Here is a 26547-nt window from a genome sequence, read left to right on the forward strand (position 1 = left end):
TTTGACTATTTTTTAAATACTGTACATTTTGCAATTTTGCAATTTTGAATATTTTTAGACATATGATTTGTAATTTTGAATATATGTTAAGCATTTTTTTAATTTTCTTGTTGCAATATCGAATATTTTTCAAATGCTTTTTCTTTTATGGTATTTTTGAAATTTTTTTGGGTATCTGTTATATATAATTTGCTACTGTGAATATTTTTAAGTACTTTTTTTTGGGGGGGGGGGTGATATTTTCAATTGTACGTAAAACCTCTCTTTTGCGGACACCGATGGGACAAAAAAAATTTGTCCGTAAAAGAGGGGGTAACCTTTAATCAGGGTTTTGGAAAAAGCGGGATTTTATTATACACGAGAAAACTGTTATTTGGCGGTAAAAGAAGGGTGGCCGCATCCGGGGAGGGTGTCCGTTAAAAGGAGTTTTACAGAATTTTGCAATTTTTGGGGTATTTTTTGATATTATTTAGAATTTAATGAATGGTATCCGTCCAAAGATACAATTTTCTAAGGAGAATAAAAACCCAAATTCCATGTTAAAACGGCTAATTTATTTCGCTTCCGTTTATATCCTGTTGGCGATTTTGTTGGCGCTGCCGTTGGCTCCGTTTCCACAGCCGCTTCCGCTTTGGAGGAGAGATCTCCTGCGTGTGGTAGAGATTAGAGCGAGAGCGGTCGAGAGCAGAGAGATCCTCTAGATCCCAGTGCGTGCTCATGGTGCTCGTGATCATGGCCTCCAGATCTAAAATACGTAAAAAGACAAACCTAAACACAAACTTGACTTGAAACATAGAGTTTTAAGTGGGAGCCGTAGGAAAAGGAGAAGAGAGTCATAATAAAGAAAGAGAGAGAAACCCTAGAATCTTTCAACCACGGCCAGTGTTGGGGTCACAGCAGGTTTCGTGGGGGCAACGCTCGGTGGTTCCGGGGTCCCCGGGACGGCGGGCCCGCCACCGAGCTTGCCCCTTCGGATGCACGGCGCTGTGCGGCGCTTCAAGGAGAACCAAGGATGCGGCGGGACCCTGCTCGCCGCCCCGGGCGACGGCAGGTGCGGCAGTCTCGGTGGTGGTCAGCACGACGCTGGCCGCCGCAGGACATTCGGCGGGATAACACCCGGCTCGACAGGTAATGTTTCGAGTGCCCATCGGCCCAGCGTGGGGTACAGGCTGGGCCGTAGGAAAGCCTTGTTCGAGAAGAGGCGAAGGGTCAGTGACTATGCTCTGGTTATGGCTCTGTTTGGCATCATAGTCATGGTCATCGAAACGGAGCTTTCTGCCGCTGGAGTTTACGGAAAGGTAAGAGTTAAATTGTGCAAAATTATACTTGTATATTTCCGTTTATTGCAATTTTTTGTCATTTAAACACATGCTTATGAATGTTTTACGTTCGGTATTGAAAACACCGTCGAGCTCATTGTGGCTGTGATAGGTTAGATCAGTGGTTCTCAATCTGGGGGGGGGGGGCATATGACACCCTTGAGGACCTGGGACATTCACGGGTAAAAATCAGATGAAAAGGGAGCCACGTGACATTTGTCGAGGGGGGGCACGGAGAGCTATGGAGAATTAGAGCTATCGAGTGAAATATTGCTTATGGACATTTAGCGTCAGACATTTCGCCCGTCCTGATGTGTGAGGGACGGAGTGGCTGAGTGACCAGTTGAGTTACTGTATGAGTGATCAAGTTGATGGCCGCATGAGTGTCCCATATGAGTGACCAAGTGAGTGCGTGAGTGACCAATTGAAGGGTGAGTTGACCGTATGAGTTTACAAGTCAGTGAATGAGTGAACAGATGAGTGTTCGTGGACGTAATGAGTGACCGATTGAAAGAGTGAGTGAGTGTATGAGTGAACAAGTGAGGGAGTGGGTGACCGCATGAGTTATCATTCAAAGTGTGAGTGACGATATGAGTGGACAATTCAGTGGGTGAGTGAGCAGATACGTGTTCGCGACCGTATGAGTGATCAACGAAAGTAGTGAGAGACTGCGTGAGTTTACAAGTGAGAGGGTGGATGACCGCGGCCCAAGGATAGAAGTGTATTTTTGAGATAGACGGACTTTTTTCTCAGCCCAAGATATCGAAGGAAACAAATATTACGCTGAGGTGAAGCGGAATATCCAGAAAATATCTGTTTCCTTGATAAGTGCATTTTTGTTTCTAGTTGTGGACCGAAAGGACATACAGCCCCGAATAAAACAGGGGGCCCCAAAATATTACATATTTTCGCCTTCTTAAATTATTTCTTTCATTACTTCAGAATTTTCGTCAATTCTGGAATTTTTTCTTTCATTAATTCTGTTATCATTTCTCTTTTTATCAATTCTAGAATAATTTCTTTCATTAATTTTAGAATTTTTTCCTTCATTAATTTTGGAATTTTTTCCCTGATTAATTCTGGAATCATTTCTTTCATCGATTCTGGAATCACTTCTTTTTGAATAATTTTGGATTTTTTTCTTTCATTAATTCCGGGATCATTTCTTTCATTAATTTCAGAATATTTTCTTTCATTTATTCTGAATTTCGGTCGATTCTGGAATTTTTTTCTTTCAGTAATTCTGAGTTTACACACACGGCGCGAGAGCTAGAATTATTTCTTTCATTACGTTCCAATTTCCATTAGGTTTAGAATTATCTCTTTCATTAATTATTCTGTAAATTTACATTCAATTGTGAGTTTGTATTTTTTTTTTCTATGAATATTTTCCAGTACATTCCGGGAAATTCTATAATAATTTACGAATTTTTGGAAGACAATTCTCTCCCTACCCCTACAAAATACTGCATATGGTATCGGTGCTGAAGAGGGCTCCAATTTGGGGGACCCCAAAATTATCAAGACGCTCCTGGCCTTGCTCTTATTTTCTCGTCTGGTAAAGATAGATACAACATAGACCAGCAGTGGCCAACAGCTGAACCGCAAGGAGATTTTGTACTGATTCCAACTAGGTAAAAATGCAGTGTACTTAATTGATTTTCTGATAATTATTTGGACTATTAGTTTCGGCAGACTTCCTGATCAACAGACCATTCGTATTCATTATTTCTATAGTAAATGATAGTAATTTTTATAGTCGCACTATACTGCACTGTACTATTTTTATAGTCGCACCTTTTTCGATAACAAAAATTACTCTTGAAGTTCTCTCTTTAAGCATTTTTTTTACCACTACCTTGTTAGGCAAGTTGCCTGTTGATGACCAGTGTGTTTGAATGAAGGTTTCGACAGCTGTTCGATGTGAAGATAACTCCAGGAAAGAAAATTTAACTGGCTTTGCGGGAAATCGAACGAGCACCTTTTAGAGATAGAAGGCCTCCTCACGCTGCTCTCGTGACGTCAGCAAGTAGTCAATTTTCTTTCAGAATATTCCGGGAAAAAAAATTTCCTGCTCTTGCCAGTACCATCGCTGTGAGGAAAAGAAATGAACGGGCTCAGAATTGGCGATTTTTATGCCTCGCATCCAATCACCATGCGGTATTTGTGAGCCAACCAGGAAGATTCTAGGCCAAAATAAGAAGAAACGAAGTAGGATGCTATGGTTGAAAATACGGAAAACTTGCTAAGTAGTCGTAATGACGTTAGAGAAGAACTTGGCAACCCGTGCGGATGCCTTCTATCTCTTGGATGTGCTAATCGAAGTTACGTCCTGCCACTTGCCGGGTGAGCGCCCTCGACCCCCAGACCAACCGTGGGCCCCGCTTTGTCCCCCTAGGGAATATAAGCTGGTTCGTCTCAGTAGACGTGGGCCATGGTGGAAAATCCGACATCCGAGACTGACAAACCACCCGCAGCAAGCCGGACAGTCCCAAACCGAGCCAACCAACAGCAGGACTCCTTCCACAATTCCCCCCTCCCCTTGCGCTCACAATTCCCCCATTCACTGTACATAAAATGACATTAAATATATAGGTATGGGGGGGGGGGACATGGGCAGGTGCACAGACGCACCTCGCCTGCAGGCCACGAATGGGGCCCGCGAAAAACAGGTACAGTGCCCTCGACCACTAGACAGACTACAGAGGCAAGGAATCTCAATCTTTCCTTAGAGCTCGTGTGAGCTGAATGGAATCGTACATGGATGTCGGACCTAACTCGGGCCAACGCTCACAAAAGCGAACGGTCAGCTGCGTTTCACGGTCCTGTTCAGCCTCCACGAGTCGAACTTTCGTAGTAAAGCGGAGAGTGACGCGTGACATCATCTTCCGTTTTTGTAGTTTTGCATATTTTGTGTTCGGCTCACTTTGACGAAACTTTTTCAAACTGGATACCGACTCACAATGGCACCACCAAACTTCAGCTGACACTAATAATCCCAAAGAGCACAAATGTGTCAAATTTGATGGTCTGGTTTAGATTTTACATTCGACTGAGGAAGTTGCACCCTCGGAAAGGATGATTACTGTAAATCCCCCCTCTTCACGGACACCCCATCAGATGCGGTCACCTCTCTTCTACGGCTCAATAATAATTTCCCCCTTGTATAATAAAAGTATGTATTTCAAACTCCTGATTATAACGGTCACATCTATCTCGAATTCTTTTGTCCCGCCGGTGTCCGCAAAACAGAGGGTTTTAGCGTATTTTTATCGAATACCGAGAAGCATTAATCTGTAAATTTCGACATAACAGGTTGTTTAAATAATATGTTTAAGGCTGACACTTTTTTCTTACCAGAATACTGATATATATTCTGTTTAAAAAAAGTAACTCACTTAACAAGAATTCCTGTATCGCAAATCTGGTTCCATGTAATCGTATGGACGTACAGGGGGCCCTTAGCCATAATGTTCATCCTTTCACGTTTACAGGTAGTCTTTCTGTGGTTCTAAGCTATTCCATCTTATCTTGGTACCATCACACGTTTACCCATTCGGGATGGTCAAGACTATACAAGCGAGAGGCTTTTGGCACGCTATAAAAGTCTCGAAGTCTACTGGCGCTTGAATTAATTCCTCGAGCGTCTATTCGACCCTTTTGGCAAGGGTTGCTAAATCAGGGATAAGGTAAAAAAGTTATTGCACAAAAATGTGGAAATAAATGTTTCGTCCGTAAAACACAAACTATGCATGTAGTAATTTGGGGAAGAAACTGCAATTATATTAATGTATTACCTCTAGTTGGGAATGCAACCAGGTAAAATATTGAGATGGCTCAATTTATGAAGAAGTAGAAGTCAAAATTTTTACGACTGCCTGTATTTATTATACCATATTACTATAATCTGCGAGTTTTCTGGGTCATTTTGCTTGTGTCGCCTATAAGACGGAGTGTTGCCCCTTGTTCGGCCCTGGACGCTGCAGCTGACCCTTATATTTGCCCTCGAACAGCGGCGTATTTACAGGGAAGGGGCTAAGCGGGCCATATCCCAAGGAGGCAAGTTCTGATAGATTGCAAATTTGAGGATTGAGTTGCCAAGAAAATTACTACAGTGGAAGAAGGGCTGTAAAATTTTCATAGACTATCATATGTCCGCTTCTGCCCAGAAAGCGAGTGGCTTAGAGAGTTGGTCGCTCACGTGCTCGCACACTCTTTCGTTATCTCAAAATGCTTACACATACTCTCAAGTAACTTCGAGAGTGAAGAACCGGGTGAGAGTGAGCGACGAATAGAGTAACCTAGAGCGTGTGCAAGCATGTGATTGATCAAAAGAGTGACATAGAACGTGTGCAAATATGTGATTGATCAAAACAGTTGCCTCGAGATTGTGTTTGTATGAGAGTGACCTAGAGAGCGTGTGAGTAGAAGCGTGACCTAGAGATTGTATGAGTATGGGAGTGTTCTATAGAGCAAAGAACCAGGTGAGCAGCCTCAGTGAGTGGCCGAAAATGACCTAGAGCGTGCGGAAGCATGTGACTGATCAAAAGAGTGACTGGGAGAGTGTGTGAGCATGGGAGTGACATAGAGTGCAAAGAACCAGGTCAGTGAGCGGCCAAAAGAGTAACCTAGAGAATGTGTGAGCACGTACGTAGTTGGTGATGACCAAAAGAGTGACCTTGAGAGTGTGAGAGCATGTGAATGACCAAAAACGTAGCCTAGAGAGTGAAGGACCAGATCAGTAAGAGACCAAAAAAGGGATCTAAAGCGTGTGCAAGCATGTGATTGATCAAAAGAGTGATTTAGAAGCACGGCCGTATATACAGGGGGTGGGGATAAGTGTGTTAAAATTCGAGGAATGAGTTGCCACAAAATTTAAAAGGACGGCGAAATTCGTGTAGCCCACAAGCGGCAAAATCATACGTACGCTTCTGCCCTCGAATACTTAGAAGTTGGCCACCCCTGATATAGAGAGTGAATATGGGTGAAGCGTGTCTTATGTTTAGGTTTTACCTGTAACGTCCGCTTCTTTCTGAAGCACACCCAGCGAACCCGATGGCCCCCACATCATGGAAAAGGGGCCCCAGGCTGGAAACTTCGTCGGGGCCCCCAGATCAGACTTTCCACGGAGCTCCTTTCTGCAGCGTGAAGAAACAAAAAATTATGGAAATCGTCCCAAGCCCTATATCAGCCCGACCCTTGTGAGGAGGGCCATGGAGGAGCCCACCCCAACCCACCCCGCTTCTGATTTTTAGGTCCACGGACAGCTTTTTGAAAATTACCGGTTCAGAATATTCTAGAATTAGTAAAAAACCATCCTTATACCATAAGAGCATCTTTGATGGACAAGAAGCCTGATTATGCTAATCAATCTCTACAGCCGTGATTCGTCCACCAGAACATTACGTAGATACACGCCTCTTAATTTGGGTGCTTCGTTCATTCATTAACGAGGATTTTTCTTTTAAAAAGTAGTTAATTAGTGAAATAATTAGTCTGGAAAAACTAATTTTCCGACGCTGTGAGAAACGTCTTCTAGAATCAATGTAATTACTAGACAGTGAGAATTCCATGGAAGTAAAATTTGTCCGCCATTTTTTTCGTTGTTGTACGAGATGAATTTCCATCGTGTTTTTATTATTATTATTATTGCAATTACGTTGTGTTTTTCGTCCCTGTTTTAAGTATAATCAATTTATATTCACTCGTTTGATAATTAGTTTACAGTCAGAATCGTTTGATTAATTATTAATTATATACTAATACTTATATATAATTGATTAGTTTTTCTTGCCTTGAAGACTTTTTTGGTGTTTTTTTTTAAATTCCGAAAAAGAGGAATTATTTTTCATTTAAGACCGTTTATTTTAAAGAGAAATTGTGTTCTTTTGTAATATACACTGCATGGACAAATTATTTTTTTTTGGGGGGGGGGCGAGAACAGGTTATGCAGTTAGACAATTTTTTGCCGCTGTGTGGTCGAGTGGTCCCGGTTTCGGACCCCCACCGTCGCCATAGCGGTGGCCGGCTGAAGTTGGTTTTCTGCGGTTCCCAACTTCGAGCCGATCTCACAGTTAAAAAGTCCCGCCAAAGGGAGCAGCTGACCTACAAACTGTACAAATGTAAATCATTCATTACACTTCACTTCTGAAATATAGATGGCAGTACTGTAAAATGTGGGCGGCTGAAGTTGGTTTTCTGTGGTTCCTAACTTCGAGGCGCGAATGCGAGCCGATCTCACAGTTAAAAAGTCTCCCCAAAGAGAACAGCTGACCTACAAACCGTACAAATGTAATTCATTCATTGCACTTCACTCACTTCACTTCTGAAATATGGATGGCAGTACTGTAAAATGTGGTCGACTGAAGTTGGTTTTCTGTGGTTCCCAACTTCGAGGCGCAAATGCGATCCGATCTCCCCGTTAAAAAGTCTCGCCACAGAGAGCAACAGTCCTACAAACAGTACAAATATTCAGTCACTACACATCACTCACTTCACTTCTGAGATATAGATGGCAGCACTGAAAAATCACACACAACACTAGATACGCACTCAGACTATTAGGTACACACACTTACACTTCCGGTACAACTCACTAGGTAGTAAATTGCCTATGGCGATAGACCTGAGTTGTCCTCGGTTTGAAGAAGAAGAAGTGCTGTAAAATCAGATCAGACACAGCACTAAATCAGCACCTCCTAGAGATAGAAGGCCTCCGCAGTCTGCTTGTGACGTCAGTAAGTAGTCCATTTTCCCTCAGAATATTCAGGGGGAAAAAATTCCCTGCTCTTGCCAGTATCATCGTTGTGAGGAAAAGAAATGATCGGGTTCGGAATTGGCGAATTCTATGCCTCACATCCAATCACTATGCGGTATTTGTGAGCCAATCAGGAAGATTCTACGCCAGAATAAGAAGAAACGAAATAAGATGCTGTGTTTCAAAATTTGGCAAACTTGCTAGGTAGTCTGAATGACGTTTATGGCAAACAGTGCAGAGGCCTTCTATCTCTAGGAGGCGCTGACTAAATACGCACTCAAACTATCAGGTACACATACTTACACTTCCGGCACAACTCACTAGGTAGTAAATTTCCCATAGATGGCGATAGACTTGAGTTGTGCTTGGTTTAAAAGAAAGAAAGTTGGCGAATTCCAGCCGCTTATCGTAAGGATCCGGGTTCGAGCCCGGTGGCTGGCTGGCTGATGTTTGTTTTCTGCAGTTTTACAATTCCGAGGCCCGGATTCGAGCCGATTCCCGTTTAAAAAATTCTATCCGCAACACGAGATTTATATGTAACATGAAAGTACAAGCATTTGTCATTTTCAGCAAATCATCGTCAGTCAATCATCAGCCTTGAGACTGAATGGTGTTTGGCCGCTAAATGAACATGATCAAAAGTCAATCATCAAAAAGGTTCCATTTAGTCAAACTGAGCACATCTCTGATCAATCGCCATGTGCAATTTACTTGGGAATGAATTGTGCCAGAAGTGCGCATGTGTACCTAACAGTCTGAATGGGATCTAGTGTCCTTGGTAAATTTTTAGGGCTCCTGTCTACTGTGAAACCTGTGTATAACGATACTGTCTATAACATAGTTTCCCAACCTTTTTTGTCCCATCGCCCCCTTCTTCAGAAATTTTTTTCTCCCATTGCCCCCTAACGCAATCTAACCGATAGAATCCTATGCTATACCCGTAGCTTCTACCGCCCCCCTGGAACATTCCATCGCCCCCCAGGGGACATTAACGCCCACGTTGGGAATCACTGGTCTATAACGATAAACTTGCCTATAACGATCATTTCTTTGGTCCCGGTGGAATTCTCATAATACAATACAATACAAATACAACACCACAACAGGCAAATTGCCCAACGAGGTGGCTGACTTAAGAACATCATGGATCCCCGAGCCCTTTTTTACCCTACCTACGAGCCCTACCTACTACTGCTACACCACACATGCACCCCGCCCACAACCCCCCGCGGAACCCACAACGAATCGGTACATGCGGGAATGTGCGTGTACGTGTAGTGAAACCTGACGTGAAGTTTTTGTTGTTTCTCTGTAATGCTTGTTATGTGTAGTGCTGCCATCTGCCACCAGTTTTTCAAACTATGAGTGAAGTGTTATGATTGAATGATTTATCGTTGTAGGACTGTTGCTCTCTGTGGCGAGACTTTTTAACGGGGAGATCGGCTCGCAGTTGCGCCTTGAAGTTGGGAACCACAGAAAACCAACTTCAGCCATCCAATAGGAAATAGCGCAAACGCTCAAACTGTCTACAACGATAACATGTCAAAACAATGTTTTTTTTCCAGGTCCCTGCAGAATCGTTATACACATGTTTTACTGTATTTTCAAAAACTATGAGTAGCATGTAATAGCTGAATATTTGTACAATTGTAGGTCTGATGCTCTCTGTGGCGAGACTTTTTTAACGGACATATTGGTTCGCATTCAGGTGTCTAATTTGGAAAACAGCCGAAAACCAACTTTATCCGCCTATCGGGTTCAAAAGTGGGTCTTGGCAATGCTATTCCGTCATTATGGAAACATGACCGCAGAGCAGCTAGCCACGTGACTGACTCCAGCCAATCAACACACTATTACTACTACTACAACTACTACTGAATCTGTGCGCCTCGTTCACATTCCTCTACGGCATTTCAAACGGATTGGTACATGCCGGAATGTACGTGCACGCGTTATGAGCCTAACGTGAAGTTTTTTTTCCGTGTAATACTTGTTATGTGTGTATAGTGCTGTCATCTGCCATCAATTTTTCTAACTATGAGTGGAATATAATGGTTGGCGATATTACCGTTGTAGGCCTGTTGCTCTCTGTGGCGAGACTTGTTAACGATCGGCTCCCGCATTCGCACATAAAAGTTGGTTTTCTGCGGTCACACACTTAGCAATTGTCCTACCATTACCGTTGTCTTTGTTCGAAACTTGTATTCATTCACTTCTACTTTGCTACTACTTAATCACGCATCCATTTCTTTTGCGGAATTTATTACGGATCGGTACATGCCGGAATGTGTTGTGTGTGTATATATGCGTGGCCCTAACGTATTTATGTTACGAAAATTTTGCGCATGAAAGAAATACGTCCACTTCCTTGTTAACTCGATATATACGGGGAAACTGACTGTATGAAAAGAAATCAATGATGTACAGGAAAGGAAAGTTTATCTCTGCTCTCATGGGAACTCGAACCCCCGGTCTCTCGTATGTCGGACGAGTGCGCTACCTTTCAGCATATATATATAATATGCTGAATGGATCCGTTCGATGGACGACGGCAACATTCTGCTGATAGCTTTCAAATGGCATCAAGGCCACCAGATGGCAACTTATGTGTAGATATAGATGTCGTTTTCCTTGCTAATACTTGATTAATTTACATACTTACATTAAGTACTTACATTAATACTTACATTAATACTTACATTAAGTACTTACATTAATACTTACATTAAGTACTTACATTAATACTTACATTAAGTACTTACATTCATACTTACATTAAGTACTTACATTAAGTACTTACATTAATACTTACATTAATACTTACATTAAGTACTTACATTAAGTACTTACATTAATACTTACATTAATACTTACATTAATTACACTAATACTTAATTAATATAGATACGTACATTAATTCTTTCAAACCGAGCACAATTCATGTCTACCGCCATAGGCAATTTACTACCTAGTACGGTTGTACCTCAAGTGTAAGTGCGTGTACCTAACAGTCTGAGTGATTATCTAGTGTTAATTCTGATTTTTCAGTGATGCCCCACATATTTCAGAAGTGAAGTGTAATGAGTGAAGATAGGAAAGGAAAGGAAATTGTTGCTCTCTCTGTGGTGAGACTTTTTAACAGGGAAATCGGCTCGCATTCGGCGCTTCGAAACTGGGAACCACTGAAAACCAACTTCAGCCAACCACCACAGCGCTCCTTGTTAATACAATAAAAACGAAAATTGACTGTATGAAGAGATATTGATGTTTTTAAGGAAAGGCAAATTCATTGATTCTCTCTTCATATAGCCAGTTCCCCGTATAAATCGTAAAGTTTTGCTTGTTTCGTGTTCTCACTCGTGCTGCCATTAGCCTTCGCAAGCCATTTGCTTCCAAAAAATCGACGCTATATTTTAATGACTGCTCCTCGATCCTCATTTTCTGAAATTTAATTATAGTTATCGCTGTATATGTTCTCCTGAAAACCACTGTGTAACGAGGAAAAGGGTTCCAGTGCTCCTTTAATAATGCATACGTACAACACTGTATTATAACAACTCGTTTGCGAACCGAAAACTATCGACAAAGTAAAGTGAACAAAATAACATCGTTGTGAGTTCCGTAGCGAAATTCCGACAGTCGGCTCTTGAAATCGAGTGGTGATTACGACAAGCTGTCGAATTTTGGAGAAAATCACAACATTAAACATTCACATGAATACATTTCAATGGAAGAATTTCCATTTATCTTCGCGACAAAATTCCGAAACGTGAACGGAATTTTCATCTACTTTATGAGTGGAAGAGAAACATTAGAATATTCCGTTTGGATCGGTAAATGCCGCGTTTTTGGAGCCTAACTATTGTTTTAACGGATTCGTATTCCTTTTTCGATTCACATTTCCAATATTAGGGCAGGAGATCGATTTCATTGGCACGTTGCGTGTTCGAAAGCTGCGTATTCCAACTGATACGTTTATACTGATGCATTTCGTTCGAATCCAAGTTGTTTGGGTGAGATATATTTGGTCAGAAAATTATAGATAATTTTTTTAGATGTCGAGTGGTTTCATTCCGGGCATCATAATTAAGAATTTTTCTGAGATGTTCTAGTTTAATTAATGTGTTTAAGTTGCGTTGATAATATAGTACACAAGTTTATCTCAACTTCCCCACCCTTCAGGAATTTTCAAAATAATTCCCATGTTTAGAAAATTCTTCGAAGAAATCTTATTTTCTAAATTAATCTTTGAAGTAATATTCGTGTGTGTTGTAAGCCAAGAGGAAAGTGTCCCCACCCCTCCTGAAACAATATCAACGTTCTTTCAAGCTACTGAAACAATTTCAACGTCCTATGCGGCCCTTGAAACAATATCAACGTTCCAAGGGGCCCTTGAAACAATATCAACGGTCAAGGGTTTGAGACAATATCAACGTTCAAGTTATTGGGACAATATCAACGTCCAGTCCTTGAGACAATATCAACGTATAAGTTCTTGATACAATATCAACGTTCAAGTTCTTGAGACTATATAGTTGCCCTTAAAACAATCAACGTTCATGCCCTTGAAACAATATCAACGTTCAAGAGGCATTCAGGCAATACCAACGTTCAAGTCCTTGAGACAATACCAACGTTCAAGTCCTTGAGACAATATCAACGTATATAGTTGCCTTTGAGACAACATCAACGTATATAGTTGCCTTTGAGACAACATCAACGTATGGTTGCCCTTGAGACAATATGAACGCATATGGGGTTGCCCTAAAAACAATATCAACGTTCTACGGAGGCCTTGAAACTAGATGGAACTCTTTAAATAATACCCACGTTCTAAGGAGAAACAATGTCAACGTTCTGTTGAAACGACATCAATGTTCTATGGAACCCTTGGAAACAATAAAAACATTCTATGAAGCTTTTGAAATAACATGAACGTTCTATGGGACCCTTGAAACAATATCAACGTTCAAGACCTTGAGCCAGTATCAACGTTCAAGTCCTTTGACTATATAGTGGCCTTCAAAACAATCAACGTTCATGCCCTTGAAACAAAATCAACGTTCAAGTCCTTGAGACAATATTAACGCATATGGTTGCCCTATATCAACGTTTTGTGAACTCTTTGAAACAATACCAACGTTCTTTGAAGCCCTTGAAGTAACATATTTTCTTGGAATCACTCAAAATATGCATGGTCTATAGAACTCCATATGAAATCCATGTTCTAGGTAATTCTTGAAATAATATCCACGCCCTCTACAACATTGCTATATTTCGCAGAACCTCTAGTTAGTTCTAAAACCTAGAGTTAGTTCTGCAAAATTACGATTGGTAGACGTTGCTAAGCAAATGTAAGAACTGAACTAATGACTCCTTTAGTATACACTCGTTCCCAATTAAAAACAAAATGTTAAATTTGTAAAATTTCAAGTTGTTTTCATTACATGCAAAGAAATTCACCTCCGTAACATTTGGATACAAATTCACTAAACAAAGTTTTCTTTATTCAGTTAAAATTTAAAATTTTCGCCATTCTTCTACGTCCTCAAAAACTCTTCGTGTCGAAAAGAGTCAAAAAGTTCCAAAAATCGAGAATTTCCCAATTTTTTCCTTCTATAATTTTATGGAGTAAATTGCTATTTTAAGCACAATAAAGACCGGTGGAAATTTAACTAATTAACACCTTTTGGCTAGGAAGTGCTTAAAACTTCCCACTTTTATATTTTTTAATGAATTAATAATATTCAACGGGAATATCGAAGCTAAATTTCTTCTCTCTTTACCGATAACTATGTTTTAATTTTAAAATTTAGAAAATTGTATCCTTTTCCAGCCACACTTTCGGTGAAACATCCTATCTTTTATTCACCATAAAAATATCGTACATGATAATAAATTCAGAATCTAATTTTAGAAGCTATGAATTGAAACATTTTCAACCTAAAATTTCAATTTCACTCTCAATTTGTTTGAAATACTGTAGTATTTCGATTCATTGAAACTTATTCATTCATTGAGTGCTCATCGCTATGGTTTTGTACTCGATTTGACCTCTTGTTAGGAAAGCTTCGGGTCAGTTTTCCCGCGTTATATATGCGATGATTCCCAACCTTATCCTAAACAGCGCATTCTGTTTGATCTTGAATTAAAGAGGGTACACACTACCGAAAACAGCCAAGATCAATACTTAGGGAAGCAAGGCAGCTTCCTGAATGGAATTGCGCCACCTAACGTCTCTTTATGCTCTCTCTCTCACTCTCCTCCATCTCCTTTGAGATAGATATACCACATCATGGACCTTGGATACGGACTTGGAACTTGAAAAACAAATATAATATTCTTGTGATAAAAAAAAAAATCGGAGTATATTCCTAGAAAAACCGCAATTTTAAATGCAAATTTTATGCTTTAACTCTCTCTGATTTAATAAATTACATGATAACATAATTTGTGTTGAGAGAAATTCATGTTAAAAAACATGATGAAGAATCTCAATTTATATATTTATTTTATACGAATACAAAAGCCACAATATTATGCTCGACGAGGTGGGTGAAAAATAAATTACCCATAAAAATATGGATGTCGAATATATATGTTAATGCTAAAGACCGAAGTGCGGCCAAAGTCCGAATTGCAGCAAAGATTCGGACTGCCCGGTCATTTCACGAAGTGGCCGGAGATCCCCGGTCGAAGCTCGATGCGCTGATACAAGACGGCCCGGTAGGAGCCAAATCCGTTTTTGTTAATCGCCAACGTGGTACGCATGTCTATATATATATACAGGGTGATCAGCGAATAAGCCCTTATTTCAAAATTTAATATCTCTACAACAAAGATCAATAGAATTATGCGGTAAACGGTACGTTTATTAGCAAAACTGTAAGAATGTTGTACAGAAATTTCGAAAATTTAGTTTTTTTTTAAATTTTTTAAAATTAAAAAAAAAAAAAAAAAACTGGAGATTTTGGGGTTCCGAAAATCCTCATTTGTGTGAAGAGAAACCACTGCATTCGCCTAAAGTTACTGCATGGGCTGCGGTATGCGCCATGTGTGCTGACAAATTGTTCCAAAATTGTAACGTAACGTTCAGTAGTAATCGTTTGTCGCACGAAGAAGGGGCCGATAATGCCTCTGGCGCATACCGCAGCCCATGCAGTAACTTTAGGCGAATGCAGTGGTTTCTCTTCACACAAATGAGGATTTTCGGAACCCCAAAATCTCCAATTTTAAAGAATTAAAAAAAAAACTAAATTTTCGAAATTTCTGTACAACATTCTTACAGTTCTGCTAATAAACGTACCGTTTACCGCATAATTCTATTGATCTTTATTGTAGAGATATTTAATTTTGAAATAAGGGCTTATTCGCTGTTCACCCTGTAGCAGCTATATTGGATTAGCTCCATGTGACGAGAGGGAAAAAAAATTAAACTTCAGGGAAAAAAGTATAAAAATAATTGTATAAACATATAGTTTTTCTGCCAAATTTTTGAGAAAAAAAAATAGTTACCGCATAATGATTGCGGTTTGATCAGTTGCCATAACTAACGTGGACATAATTATCATGAAAAAATACGCCAACTTGACGATGGTCTCTAATATGTCTTTTGTCATCGGACTTTGGCCAGGGATTTTTTTAAACAAATTTCTCAATTGTTCCTTCATGATGGTACTATTAATTACTTTTTTATTTCCCCCTTTTTTGCCATGTGGAGTAAGAGTGATGCAAGGCCCTCCACATCCAGTTGGTAAATAATAATAATCCTGCTTTAATTGTATCCTAGGGCCCATAGACACGCGGACCACCTTCTGAAAAGCATTACTCTATGAATCTATGAACAGGCGATTTTTCCCTGCAGAAAATCCATCCATCAGTCAATTTTATCGCTAACCAATAATTTTACTCATCAGAGTTAACAACTTGCAGCGCATGTTTTCCAAAGTAGTCATTTACTTCGGCCATTAATGTAATATGCTATTCAATATTAACTCGAAAAATATCTCGAGGAATCATTTCACGGTAATTTTTAACTATTAATAAAATTAAGAAATATACTCAAGATTGATCAAAAATACAATGCATTCCCTGATAGAGAAAAAACCCCATCGAAAAAGTAAAAAAACGTAATTTAAGACCGAAAATTTGATAAATTTCTAAAAATGTTCAAGAATTTGATAAATTTCTGAGGACGGATTTTTCTTCAGATGGCGGATTTATTCATATTTCCTAAAGATTTTTCAAGAATTCGTTGAAATTCTGGGGATTTTCAAGAATTAAATAGAATTCCAAGAATTTTGCCTTCACATAAATCTCTAAGACTATTTCAGAGTTAAAAAAATTTCGAAGAATTTGCAAACATTTGGTAAATTTTCAAGGACTTTCTAGAATCTGATAAATTTCTTAGAATTTTCTAGGAAATTATTTCTGGTCTACACATGCCGTTTTTTTATTGCCTACATTGCGTTTTCATTGTCGACATTTCTTTTTTTTTTTCATCGTCTACATTGTGCTTTTACTGTCTGCATTGTGTTTTTATCTAAATTGCGTTTTTTTATCATCTACATTTTGTTTCAATTGGCTAAATTTTGTTTTAATTGGCTACATTTTGTTTTTATGTTGTCTACGGCTACGCTACGTTTTCATCGTCTACGCATTGTGTTTTTACTGTACATATCTCTTTTCATTGTTTACATTGCGTTTTTTCATTGTCTACATCGCGGTTTTTTCATTGTCTACATTGCGTTTTTTCATTTTCTACATTGCGTTTCTATAATAAATATACAGTCAAACCTCGTTAGTGCGTCACCCGGTTAACACGTCACTCCGCTTACCGGATCACTTTTTGGAAGTCCCTATTATCCTCGTACAGGAATTTGCACAGCTATGGCTTACTCCGTTTAACGAGTCACTCCTCTTATCAAATCATATTTTTGCTCTCCCAAGAGTGACTAATTAACGAGGTTTGACTGTATTTCTGCTTTAAATGGATTCTATCCTTGGGTGCACGGACTCACGGACCATCTTGTGAAAAAACATCAGTCTATACAGTCGAACCTCGTTAATGAGTCACTCTTGGGAGAGCGAAAATATGACTTGATATGCGGAGTGACTCATTAAACGGAGTAAGCCATAGCTGTGCCATTCCCTGCCTGAAGATAATAGGGACTTCAAAAAAGTGATCCGGTAAGCGGAGTGACGTGCTAACCGGGTGACGCACTAATGAGGTTTGACTGTATACTTATCTCAAAAATTTGATAAATACCTAAAAATATTTCAAGAATTCGATAAATTTCCAATTGGATAAACTCTGAGGACGGATTTTTCCTCAGACGGCGGAAGATTTTTTTAAGGACACTTTATAAAAATTTTCAAGAATTGAAAATAAAATTCTGATAATTTTCAAGAATTATTAGAATTTGATGAAAGGTGAAATTCTGAGAATTTTGCAGTTACATAAATTTCTAAGAATTTCAAAGAATCGATAAATTTCTGAGAATTTCAAAGAATCGATAAATTTCTGAGAATTTCAAAGAATCGATAAATTTCTGAGAATTTCAAAGAATCGATAAATTTCTGAGAATTTCAAAGAATCGATAAATTTCTGAGAATTTCAAAGAATTGATAAATTTATGAGAATTTTCTAGAATCTGATAAATTTCTGAGAATTTTCTAGAATCTGATAAATTTCTGAGAATTTTCTAGAATCTGATAAATTTCTGCTAATTTTTTTAGAATCTACTAAATTTTTGAGAATTTTCAAGAAATGACTTTTTTTGTCTACATTTAGTTTTTTTATTGCCTACATTCCGTTTTTATTGTCTAACATTGTGTTTTCATTTAGTTTTACTTTCTACATTGAGATTTTACTAGCTGCATTGAGTTTCTATTGTCTACATTGTGTTTTTATTTTATACGTTGTGTTTTTATTGCGTTTCCCAACCTGGGCATTAACGCCCCCTGGGGGGGGGGCGATGGAATGGTCCAGTGGGGTGGTAAAAGCTATTGGTATAACATAGGATCCTATGCGTTAGCTTGCCTTGGGGTGGGGGGGGGGACAATGGGAGAAAAACATTTCTGAAGAAGGGGGCGATGGGACAAAAAAGGCTGGGAGACACTGGGCTACGTTGTGTTTTCATTGTCTACATTGTATTTTTACTGTGTACATTTCCTTTCTTTCACTGTCTGTATTTCGTTTTCTCATTTCCCACTTCGCGCTTTTAGTGTCACCAATGCATTTGTATCGTCTACATTGCGTGTTTATGGTGCATGGGCCTGTGGACCACCTTTTGAAAAACATAACTCTATAAAGAGACGTTTCTTCCGTCCAAAAAGTCTATCCATCAGTCAATTTTATCGCTAACCAATAACTTCACTCATCAGACAACAACGTGCAGTGAGGGTTTTTCAAAATAGCCATTTACTCGGGCCATTACTTTAATACGCTATTCAATATTACTCGAAAATTCTCTCAAGGGATCATTTCACGGCCATTTTTCCAACCATTAATAAAATTAAAAACGCTCTCAAGATTGATCAAAGAATATTGCATTCACTGATGAGCGAAAGAAACCATCGAAAGAAAACGCCATTAGAGAACAAAAATATCCCAGACCGATACGTATATCCCAATTTATTTTTACCAAAGAAAAGCATCACCTCATGCTTATTATTTCTGCACGCATTTGTCGATTATACATGAGTATTTCGGGCGTAAAAACCATAAAAAACCGCTAATCCTCTTCTTTTATTCGGTTAATCGATTCGTAATCAGCCACCTCGTGAGCATTAATTCATTAATATTTCAAGGAATTTCGCTTCTCTGCGAGAACTACGCACTGAATAGTAGCCGGTGATTTCGTTCTAAAGAGAGATTTCATGCGGGAATCGTTTCCAATGGATTATGCATTCGCGTCCGGGCAATTAAATGGCTATGGGCATTTTACGACGAACGAATGGCAATTTACGGTAATTTTTATCTCCGCAATGAATAGTTAATTTACGCAATCGAAACTCGGGTCCAAAAATACGTGAATATATTTCGGGGATTTTCCAAGAATTACATAAGTTTCTAGGGATTTTGGAGAATTCAACAGATTTCTAAGGGATTCGAGATTTGGATAAATTTCTGGATTTTCAGGAATTGTATAAATTTCTGAGGATTTTCGATAATTACATAAAGTTCTGAGGATTTTCAAACTATATAAATTTCTATATAATGACTCTCCAGAGTTTATTATCTCTCTCTCTCACTCTCTCTCTCTCTCTATGAGAGTTTTCAAGAAAAAACTAGATATCTCAGTTTTCAAAATCAGATAAATTTTTAAAGACTTTCAAAAATTTGACGAATTTCTAAGGAATTTTACGAATTCAACGAATTTCTAAGGATATTCAAGAATTAGACAAAATTCTAAATTATCAGGAATTACATATATTTTTGAGAATTTCGGAGAATCTGGTAAATTTCAGAGAATTTTCAAGAATATAGCTAAAGTTCTAAAGATTTTCGAGTTCCATAAATTTCTAAGAATTTTTAAAAATTAAATAAATTTTTAAGGATTTTCTCGTAGTAAATACATAGTATTTCTGAGTATTTTCAATTCAGACATTATTTTAAAACTTCAATTTCAATTAAATCAAAATTCATATCGATATTTTAAGCCAATAATTTCAATCGTAAGTGATTGATTTTCATTCATGATTCATTTTGAAAACAATTCTCAATCTGATCTGAAAATAGATGTAACTGGTAATATCTTTGTGCGTTTATCGCGAAAAAAATTATTGTGCCCCCGAAGAACAGAACCCGAACAAACAATTTTCATGAAAGAACAGATTGTTTCATACGCCGAAATCTGATGTAAAATTTCATTCAATTTCGTGAAAAAGCTCGATATTTCTTGTACATTTCCTCTCTTATTTCACGAAACAACTGTATCGACGTATGATAGTTCTGTTTAGTCAGAAAAAAATCCTTTCGTTATATATCATAGGGATTATACGACTATATATATATATATATCGTAAGATGACCCTTGTGGGATGAGTCGGTCGTATAATTGATGACCCGTTATATGGCAAGATTCTGAGCGTTTTCTCCGGAAAACGTTCAATCTCCTCCTACGTTCCAGATCCCGTTTAACGTCGTTCGAAAATATTCGGTCATTTCCAGCGATAGACCGAATATTATTTCTGCACAAAAACCCACTCGAGTCTGGAGATATTATTATTATTATTATTCTACTTCGGTGTACAGTATTGTGGAAATTCCCTTAAAAAAAAGTAATTTAAAAAATAATTAATAATTTTTCCCCACACGTCAAAACGCTCTGATGAGTGACTCTTCTGCAGGATTCCGACAGATTTTTTTGGAGCGGAAAAGATATCGATCACACCAACAACGTAGCCTCCTTCCTGACTTACCAACCTTCCAGTAGAGAAAAAGATATGTATATTGGATGCTCTCAAATCTATCCTCTCAGCAATATTTAGTGAAAATAGTTTATATTTCGCTGCTAAGATGTGGTGGTGATAAATCTTCCGTGTTGAGTTAAAATTTGCCAGCGTTATTAAGATTTAACGATTGTTGCGAGCACACATTATACCTTAATAACGTACTGCTATGCTAGCGAATCTTTGGTAATGGTGGGTCACACCCAGAGGAGGGCACAAGAGAGAAATCTGTCGGATACATCCTCCACGGTCTGTCTCCGGTAGCTTGACTCTAAGTAGCTCGAGTAAGACGATTTCAGGAGGTTCTTCACTTGTGTAATGATATCGCCAATCGTGGCTAGAGCACTCGCCAGTGCTCCAAATTCGTCTCAAGAAATTAGAATATGCATCTAGTCGCGAGACGTGTTTGGGGGAAAATAAATAGTGATATCTTATCTCCTATCTGCCCTCTTCTGACTTCGGGGGGGGGGGTCTCGCCTCGTAATTTGCATATTGCCAGGATTGCAGCGTTGACTTATGAAGTAAATACCTCTGTGGTAGGAGCTGGTTTTAAAGGGTATCATCGGCGGTCAGAAACAGGGGCGTAGCCAGAAATTTCGTTCGGGGGAGACCAAAGTGATAGAACATTATATTTGGCCATTTTTCCCCTTTTTTTCGCTCATTTTCTCACATTCCCGGAGGGGATCAGACCCCCAAGCCCCCCCCCCTTCCGCTACGCCCTTGGTCAGAAGGAATATCGGAAGACGAGTAATATCTCAGCATGTTTCCCACATCATTAAACGACGATTCTGAAAGACGTAGGGATGATTATGAAAATGATATTGAAACATAAGGACGCGAAGGTGATTTTTCGAAAGTGAGGTCGAGAGACGGGTGTATTCTTCAGCACGTCTTTTTTTCATCAATGAAGATTCGAAATACAAGTTCCAGAGGATACGGAGGTGATATTGAAAATGATGTCGGAAGACAGGTTCCAGAGGGTACGGCGTTAATTTTGAAAGTGATGTCGGTGGACAGGTTCCATAGATCGCGGAGGTGATTTTGAAAATAATGTTAAAAGATCGGTTCCAGAGTACATAGAGGTGATTTTAAAAGTGATGTAGAAATACAGGTTCCGGGTGACACGGAGGTGACCTTAAAAACAATGTCAAAAGACAGTTTTCAGAGTATACGGAGCTAATTTTGTTAGCGATGTCGATGGGCAGGTTTCAGGGGACGCGGAGGTAATTCTGAATTACCATGATGACTTGTTCCAGAGGACATGCAGGTGATTTTGAAAGAGACGTTATACTATAGCTCCAGCATTATGCTTTTTTCTCCTCGACGACGGTTCTAGATGACGCGGGCGTGATTTCAAAAGCTACGTTAACAAACGGGTTCCAAACCGTTTTCCAAGAAGTGTAGACAGGCTAAGTGCGTACCAGTCGAGTGGGAAAAAAAGCCCTTCAACTGGACTCGAACTGAACAACTAGCTGAACACTCCATACAAGATGACGTAGTTCGTTAATATAATCATTCTCGCTCTTTTTCAACTTTCCATATATATTTGGAAAGCATCGAATCCGACATTACCGGAAACTACCATCCGTAAAGGCGAATCATTATATGACTAGAAAAATTATGTTACTTCTTTTTTACGTCCCATTGTATATACGTATTTCATATCGAGCACATGTATGTACATATCGAATTCGAATCCATAAAAACTACTCATTCATTTCTTCATTTCTCCATCCGCTTCGGAAAACCCTTAAATCCTCCGGGAAATATTCCCAGCAATTTCGCGTGAAATATTTCGGAGAAATAAATAAATTCCTCGGCATTTTCTTTCAAATAAGGTACTTATTTTTTTCCCTTCGTGTTCGGCATATAGTTTTTCTTTGCTCTTCTTCCATCATGGAGACTGATATGGTAATTGCGAGTGCGTGTGCAATATGAATTATTCATCGGGTTCGGAATCTCCAAAGAGAATTTGTCAAATAAAATCTTAAATTTTTCCTTAGTTCAAGGATTCGGTCCGTACATTGTGAGGTGAATACTATTCGCCATTTGTCTCTTATCATAAGATCGAGTGACTGGCTACGAGACGAAAACTAGACAAACCATCATATGACGTATCTGAAAATGTTTACTTCAAGCTTATTGTGGGGTATTGAATTTGTGACGTCACTGTGTTTGGCTAGCAGCGAGAAAACACTATGAATAGAATGTCCCGAGTGACTGCAGGACAAAAATCCTCGCTTAGAGTAAGACGCCTAAAAAGGAGGGCGACATTGCGGTTTTGCCGCTCCAAGTGACATCTTAGTGACAGAATAGCGACTAGCTATAGTGATAATACCGCCGTCACACTTCGCTCAATGTGATGGTGGATCAGTCAGCCTGGGGGTTTCTAGGAGCCCTAACTTGGAGCAGATAGAAAGTTTCCTCCTTCTCTCTCTCTCTCTCTCTCTCTCTCTGAGATGATGTGCTTAAACTGTGTTCATGACTTATTAGAGGTTGAAGTCAACTTGTTTTCCGAATGAGTGCCATTGCCTAATCAGTGTGTTATCCCTGCTAGTTTATCCGGCTCGTACAAGTCTTGCGCCATCTTGGCCTGGAATCAAATTACCCAAAACTTTGTTCCTGAAAGTTTTGGCCAGCCTCCATTCTCACTCAAGACATTCATTAGAAATCGATAAAAGTCGTGGGAGCGATACTGCTTACGTTTTTCTGGACAACGAGAAAACTTTACTTCAGCAACCCATTTAAAAAATATCTCATGCGATCGATACAAAAGCAATCGACTATGAGATACTCCGTTAACATCTTCCGATTGACCCGCGTCAAAATCAGGATTGTCAGCAGATCGAACCATTCAATTTTGCTGGCAATCCAATTTAAAGTATTCTATGTGTCTGGGAGCCAGTAAACATCTCTGGTGGGCTCATTGGCTTTGTCAGACCTAATCCCATTACGGATAAAAAAAAAATTGATTTTATCAAAAAATCGATGTTCAACATCATGATCATTAGGAAAACGATGAATTCAGCTGCTCAATTAGCAAAACAATATATGTTCAACTTACAACTAGCCAAAAAAAAATCATTTAAATAATCGTTAGCAAAACAATCAGATCAGCTGTTCAATTAGCAAACCAATGCGTTCTACTGATCAATTAGAGGAATGATTCTTCGAGCTTTCCATAATCCAAACGATATGTTCAACAGATATTCAGCCGAAAAATACGTTCAACTGATTGTTAGCAATACAATGCGTTTTACTGATCGTTAGCGAAACAATGCGTACTCAGCTGGTAATTGCCAAAACAATATGTATAACTAATTACTAGCCGAAAAATACGTTCAACTAATCGTTAGCGAAACAACGCATTTCGTTGATCAAATAACAAAGCAATTTGCTCAACTGATAATTAGCCAAAACAAAAGAATGCGTTCAACTGATCGTTAGCAAAACAACGCGTCACCTGATCATTAGCGAAACAATTCGTTCAGCTAGTCATTATTAAAACAATACGCACAATGATAATTAGCGAAAATATGCATTTAACTGATCGTTAAAAATGTCATCCGTCATTCTTATACGTCCATCTATTGAATTAGGGGAGAAAACTTCATTTTCCAATGACCACCAGTCATAAATGCGTTCAACTGATCGTTAGCAAAACAATGCATTACGCTGTTCAAGTAATTACGCAATGTGTGTTCAACTGATTAACTAGTAAAACAACGCACTCAAATACGGTAAGTGAAAGAAATTTGTCTCAACACACACACTGATAAAATATTGTTTTCCTTTCAGTTTTCTCATCGAATCGCCATACCAATATCATTTCTAATTTGTGCTTCTAATGTAACTGTGCTTGGCCATTAACGGGCAGCTGCAGCAGTTTTGTACCCGCTGTGCGGTCGTGTGGGCATCGTGCTGGACGCGTCCTGGAGTTCCAGGTTCGGACCCCGTTAACGGCACGACACAGTGGTGGCCGGCTGAAGTTGGTATTCTGCGGTTTTCCAGCTTCGAAGCACGAATGTGAGCCAGTCTTCCATTTGAAAAAGTCTCTCCGCAGAGAACAGGCAGGCCTACAACACGATACTGACAAAACATGAAAATCCAAGCATTTCCATCTTTACTTCAGAAAATGGAAGTCAGATGGCAGCATGAACACGAAACAAGCGCAGCTCGACAACATAAATACCTTAGGGGCCAAGCATACACCCAGAACACACATTCCGGCTTGTGCCGATTCGTTAGAAATTCCGTAGACGAATGTGTACGAGGTGCATGTTCGGTTAAGCAGTAGCAGTTTTTTTTTTAATTTCAATACGGTCAGCTCAAGCATGTGATATAATCTGAAATTCTTTTCTTGGACAGTCACGACCTTTCCCCGTCAATTTCGTTGACCCACTATTATTCTATTTAGCTGCAATTTTTCAGTCTGATCAGCAAAATTGATTTTAAAAAAAACCCGGCAAGAACTCTTATTGGCAGTACTTATCAAAATCCTTTACGTAATAGGAAAGCAGTCGCCATGAAATTCTACTAACAGGTCTTTACACGGTTGGTAGGAACTAGTACTCCCACGAGACTACAGAGTGCTATAAAACCGTCACTCGTTCGTAATAACAGTGGAAAAATCCGAGAAGCAATCTCACAATTCCAAGACATAAAAGTTCTGTCACGTCTTATTTCTTTCAGCGAGGAAACAATATCTTCCATTTCCTCGGAAATTTCGAGAAAGTCGCGGAGATTTCCTCAATGACGGACGAAGCTTAAAATATAAGCCTAAATTTCATACGCATATATCTTCGTTGCTGATATAAAAGGATACGGGAAGGGAACAAAATTTCCTACCACGTTTATCTTAGGGCTTATAATAGAAGATACGAGATTCCTTGTCACATAAAGCGTTATCGAAGCACGTAATGCTGAAGTCAGCCGTCCCGGGAACACTGGAAATTTTCAAAAAAAGAGAGCAGCATCCTACCTTCCTGTTTCTGTTTTATTGTTATCACTTCTTTTTGAAATAATATCGAGAAAATTTCCAAAAGAAAGTTGAGTAATGCAACGTTACTCGCTGAGAAAAAAAATTGGATAAGGAATATGCTTTATCACTTATGGTGAGAAACACATGTATCCAGTTTTTCACATTATAAGCAGTGAAGGTGATAAAACATTAGTAGATAGTAAAAAGAGGTGAGAAAAAAATGTTTTTTCCTTAAGTATATTCCAGAATTTCCGGCGTAACATCACTTCCTACCAGTCGTAAAACTGTCTTCTTGGGAGGAAAAAAAGATTTTAAAACAAAAATATTTCTAAAATATTAAATTCTTTTTCCCCACAAGCTCAGAATGTTATATATTGGGAGAGAGAGAACAAAAATTGGAATTTCGGGAATTTCTTCGAAGAAAAGAAACCATCGTCGGAAGTTCGATTCCGCGGAATATGAGAATTTTTGTTTCCTTTCAAAGTATGTCTTACTGTTTTTACTGATTTGTTTATTTGTTTTAAAACCGATACGACGGCCGGAAAATCGTAAAAAAATAAACCGATTCGGAATGGCGGAAATAAAGCTCGTAACCTGTTTCGTTGAAAGAGTTTCGGAAATCTTCCTCACAAATGTCTTTCCTCTGTCTTTGTTTTTTTTCATGATCAACATGTTGAGCAGAAACATGAGGAAAAAATTAAAAAAATACTCGTGTATAAGCCGACCCCCCACTTCAGGACCACCAAAATCGCAATAAATTGAAAACCCGTGTGTTTTAGAGAAAAAAAATTCTTATATTTTCATAGAAAATGAATAGCTTGCGGAAATTTATAGCAGAAAATGATTTAAACTTTTTAAGACGTTTGTTCTGAATCTCCAAACTCATCGTAATTCAGCAGATACTCACAGGGTGCGGCATCTTCGTTTTTATCCTCGTCTGGGCTGTCATTGCTATTGTCATTTTCAAAGAGGATATCATCTTCAGTTCCGTCCATCGCATTGCTGATGCAACACTTTTTGAAGGATCAGCGGAA

At 38.9% G+C, this 26547-nt stretch overlaps 1 protein-coding gene across 1 annotated transcript in view; it reads left to right on the plus strand.

The window, feature by feature from the left end:
• The first annotated feature begins 652 nt into the window (after positions 1-652).
• The window catches only part of LOC149078160 (small conductance calcium-activated potassium channel protein-like), a 190508-nt gene continuing 164613 nt past the window's right edge, over positions 653-26547 (plus strand). The window contains exon 1 of the mRNA XM_089241748.1: positions 653-1298. Coding sequence (XP_089097874.1) covers positions 975-1298 — 324 coding nt within the window. The 5' untranslated portion in view covers positions 653-974. The remainder of the gene's footprint in view (positions 1299-26547) is intronic.

This window comes from Pholcus phalangioides, unplaced genomic scaffold (genome assembly GCF_987345545.1).
Source record: "Pholcus phalangioides strain wild (caught in Gottingen) unplaced genomic scaffold, Ppha-v1.0 ptg000014l_1, whole genome shotgun sequence".
Lineage (NCBI taxonomy): Eukaryota > Metazoa > Arthropoda > Arachnida > Araneae > Pholcidae > Pholcus > Pholcus phalangioides.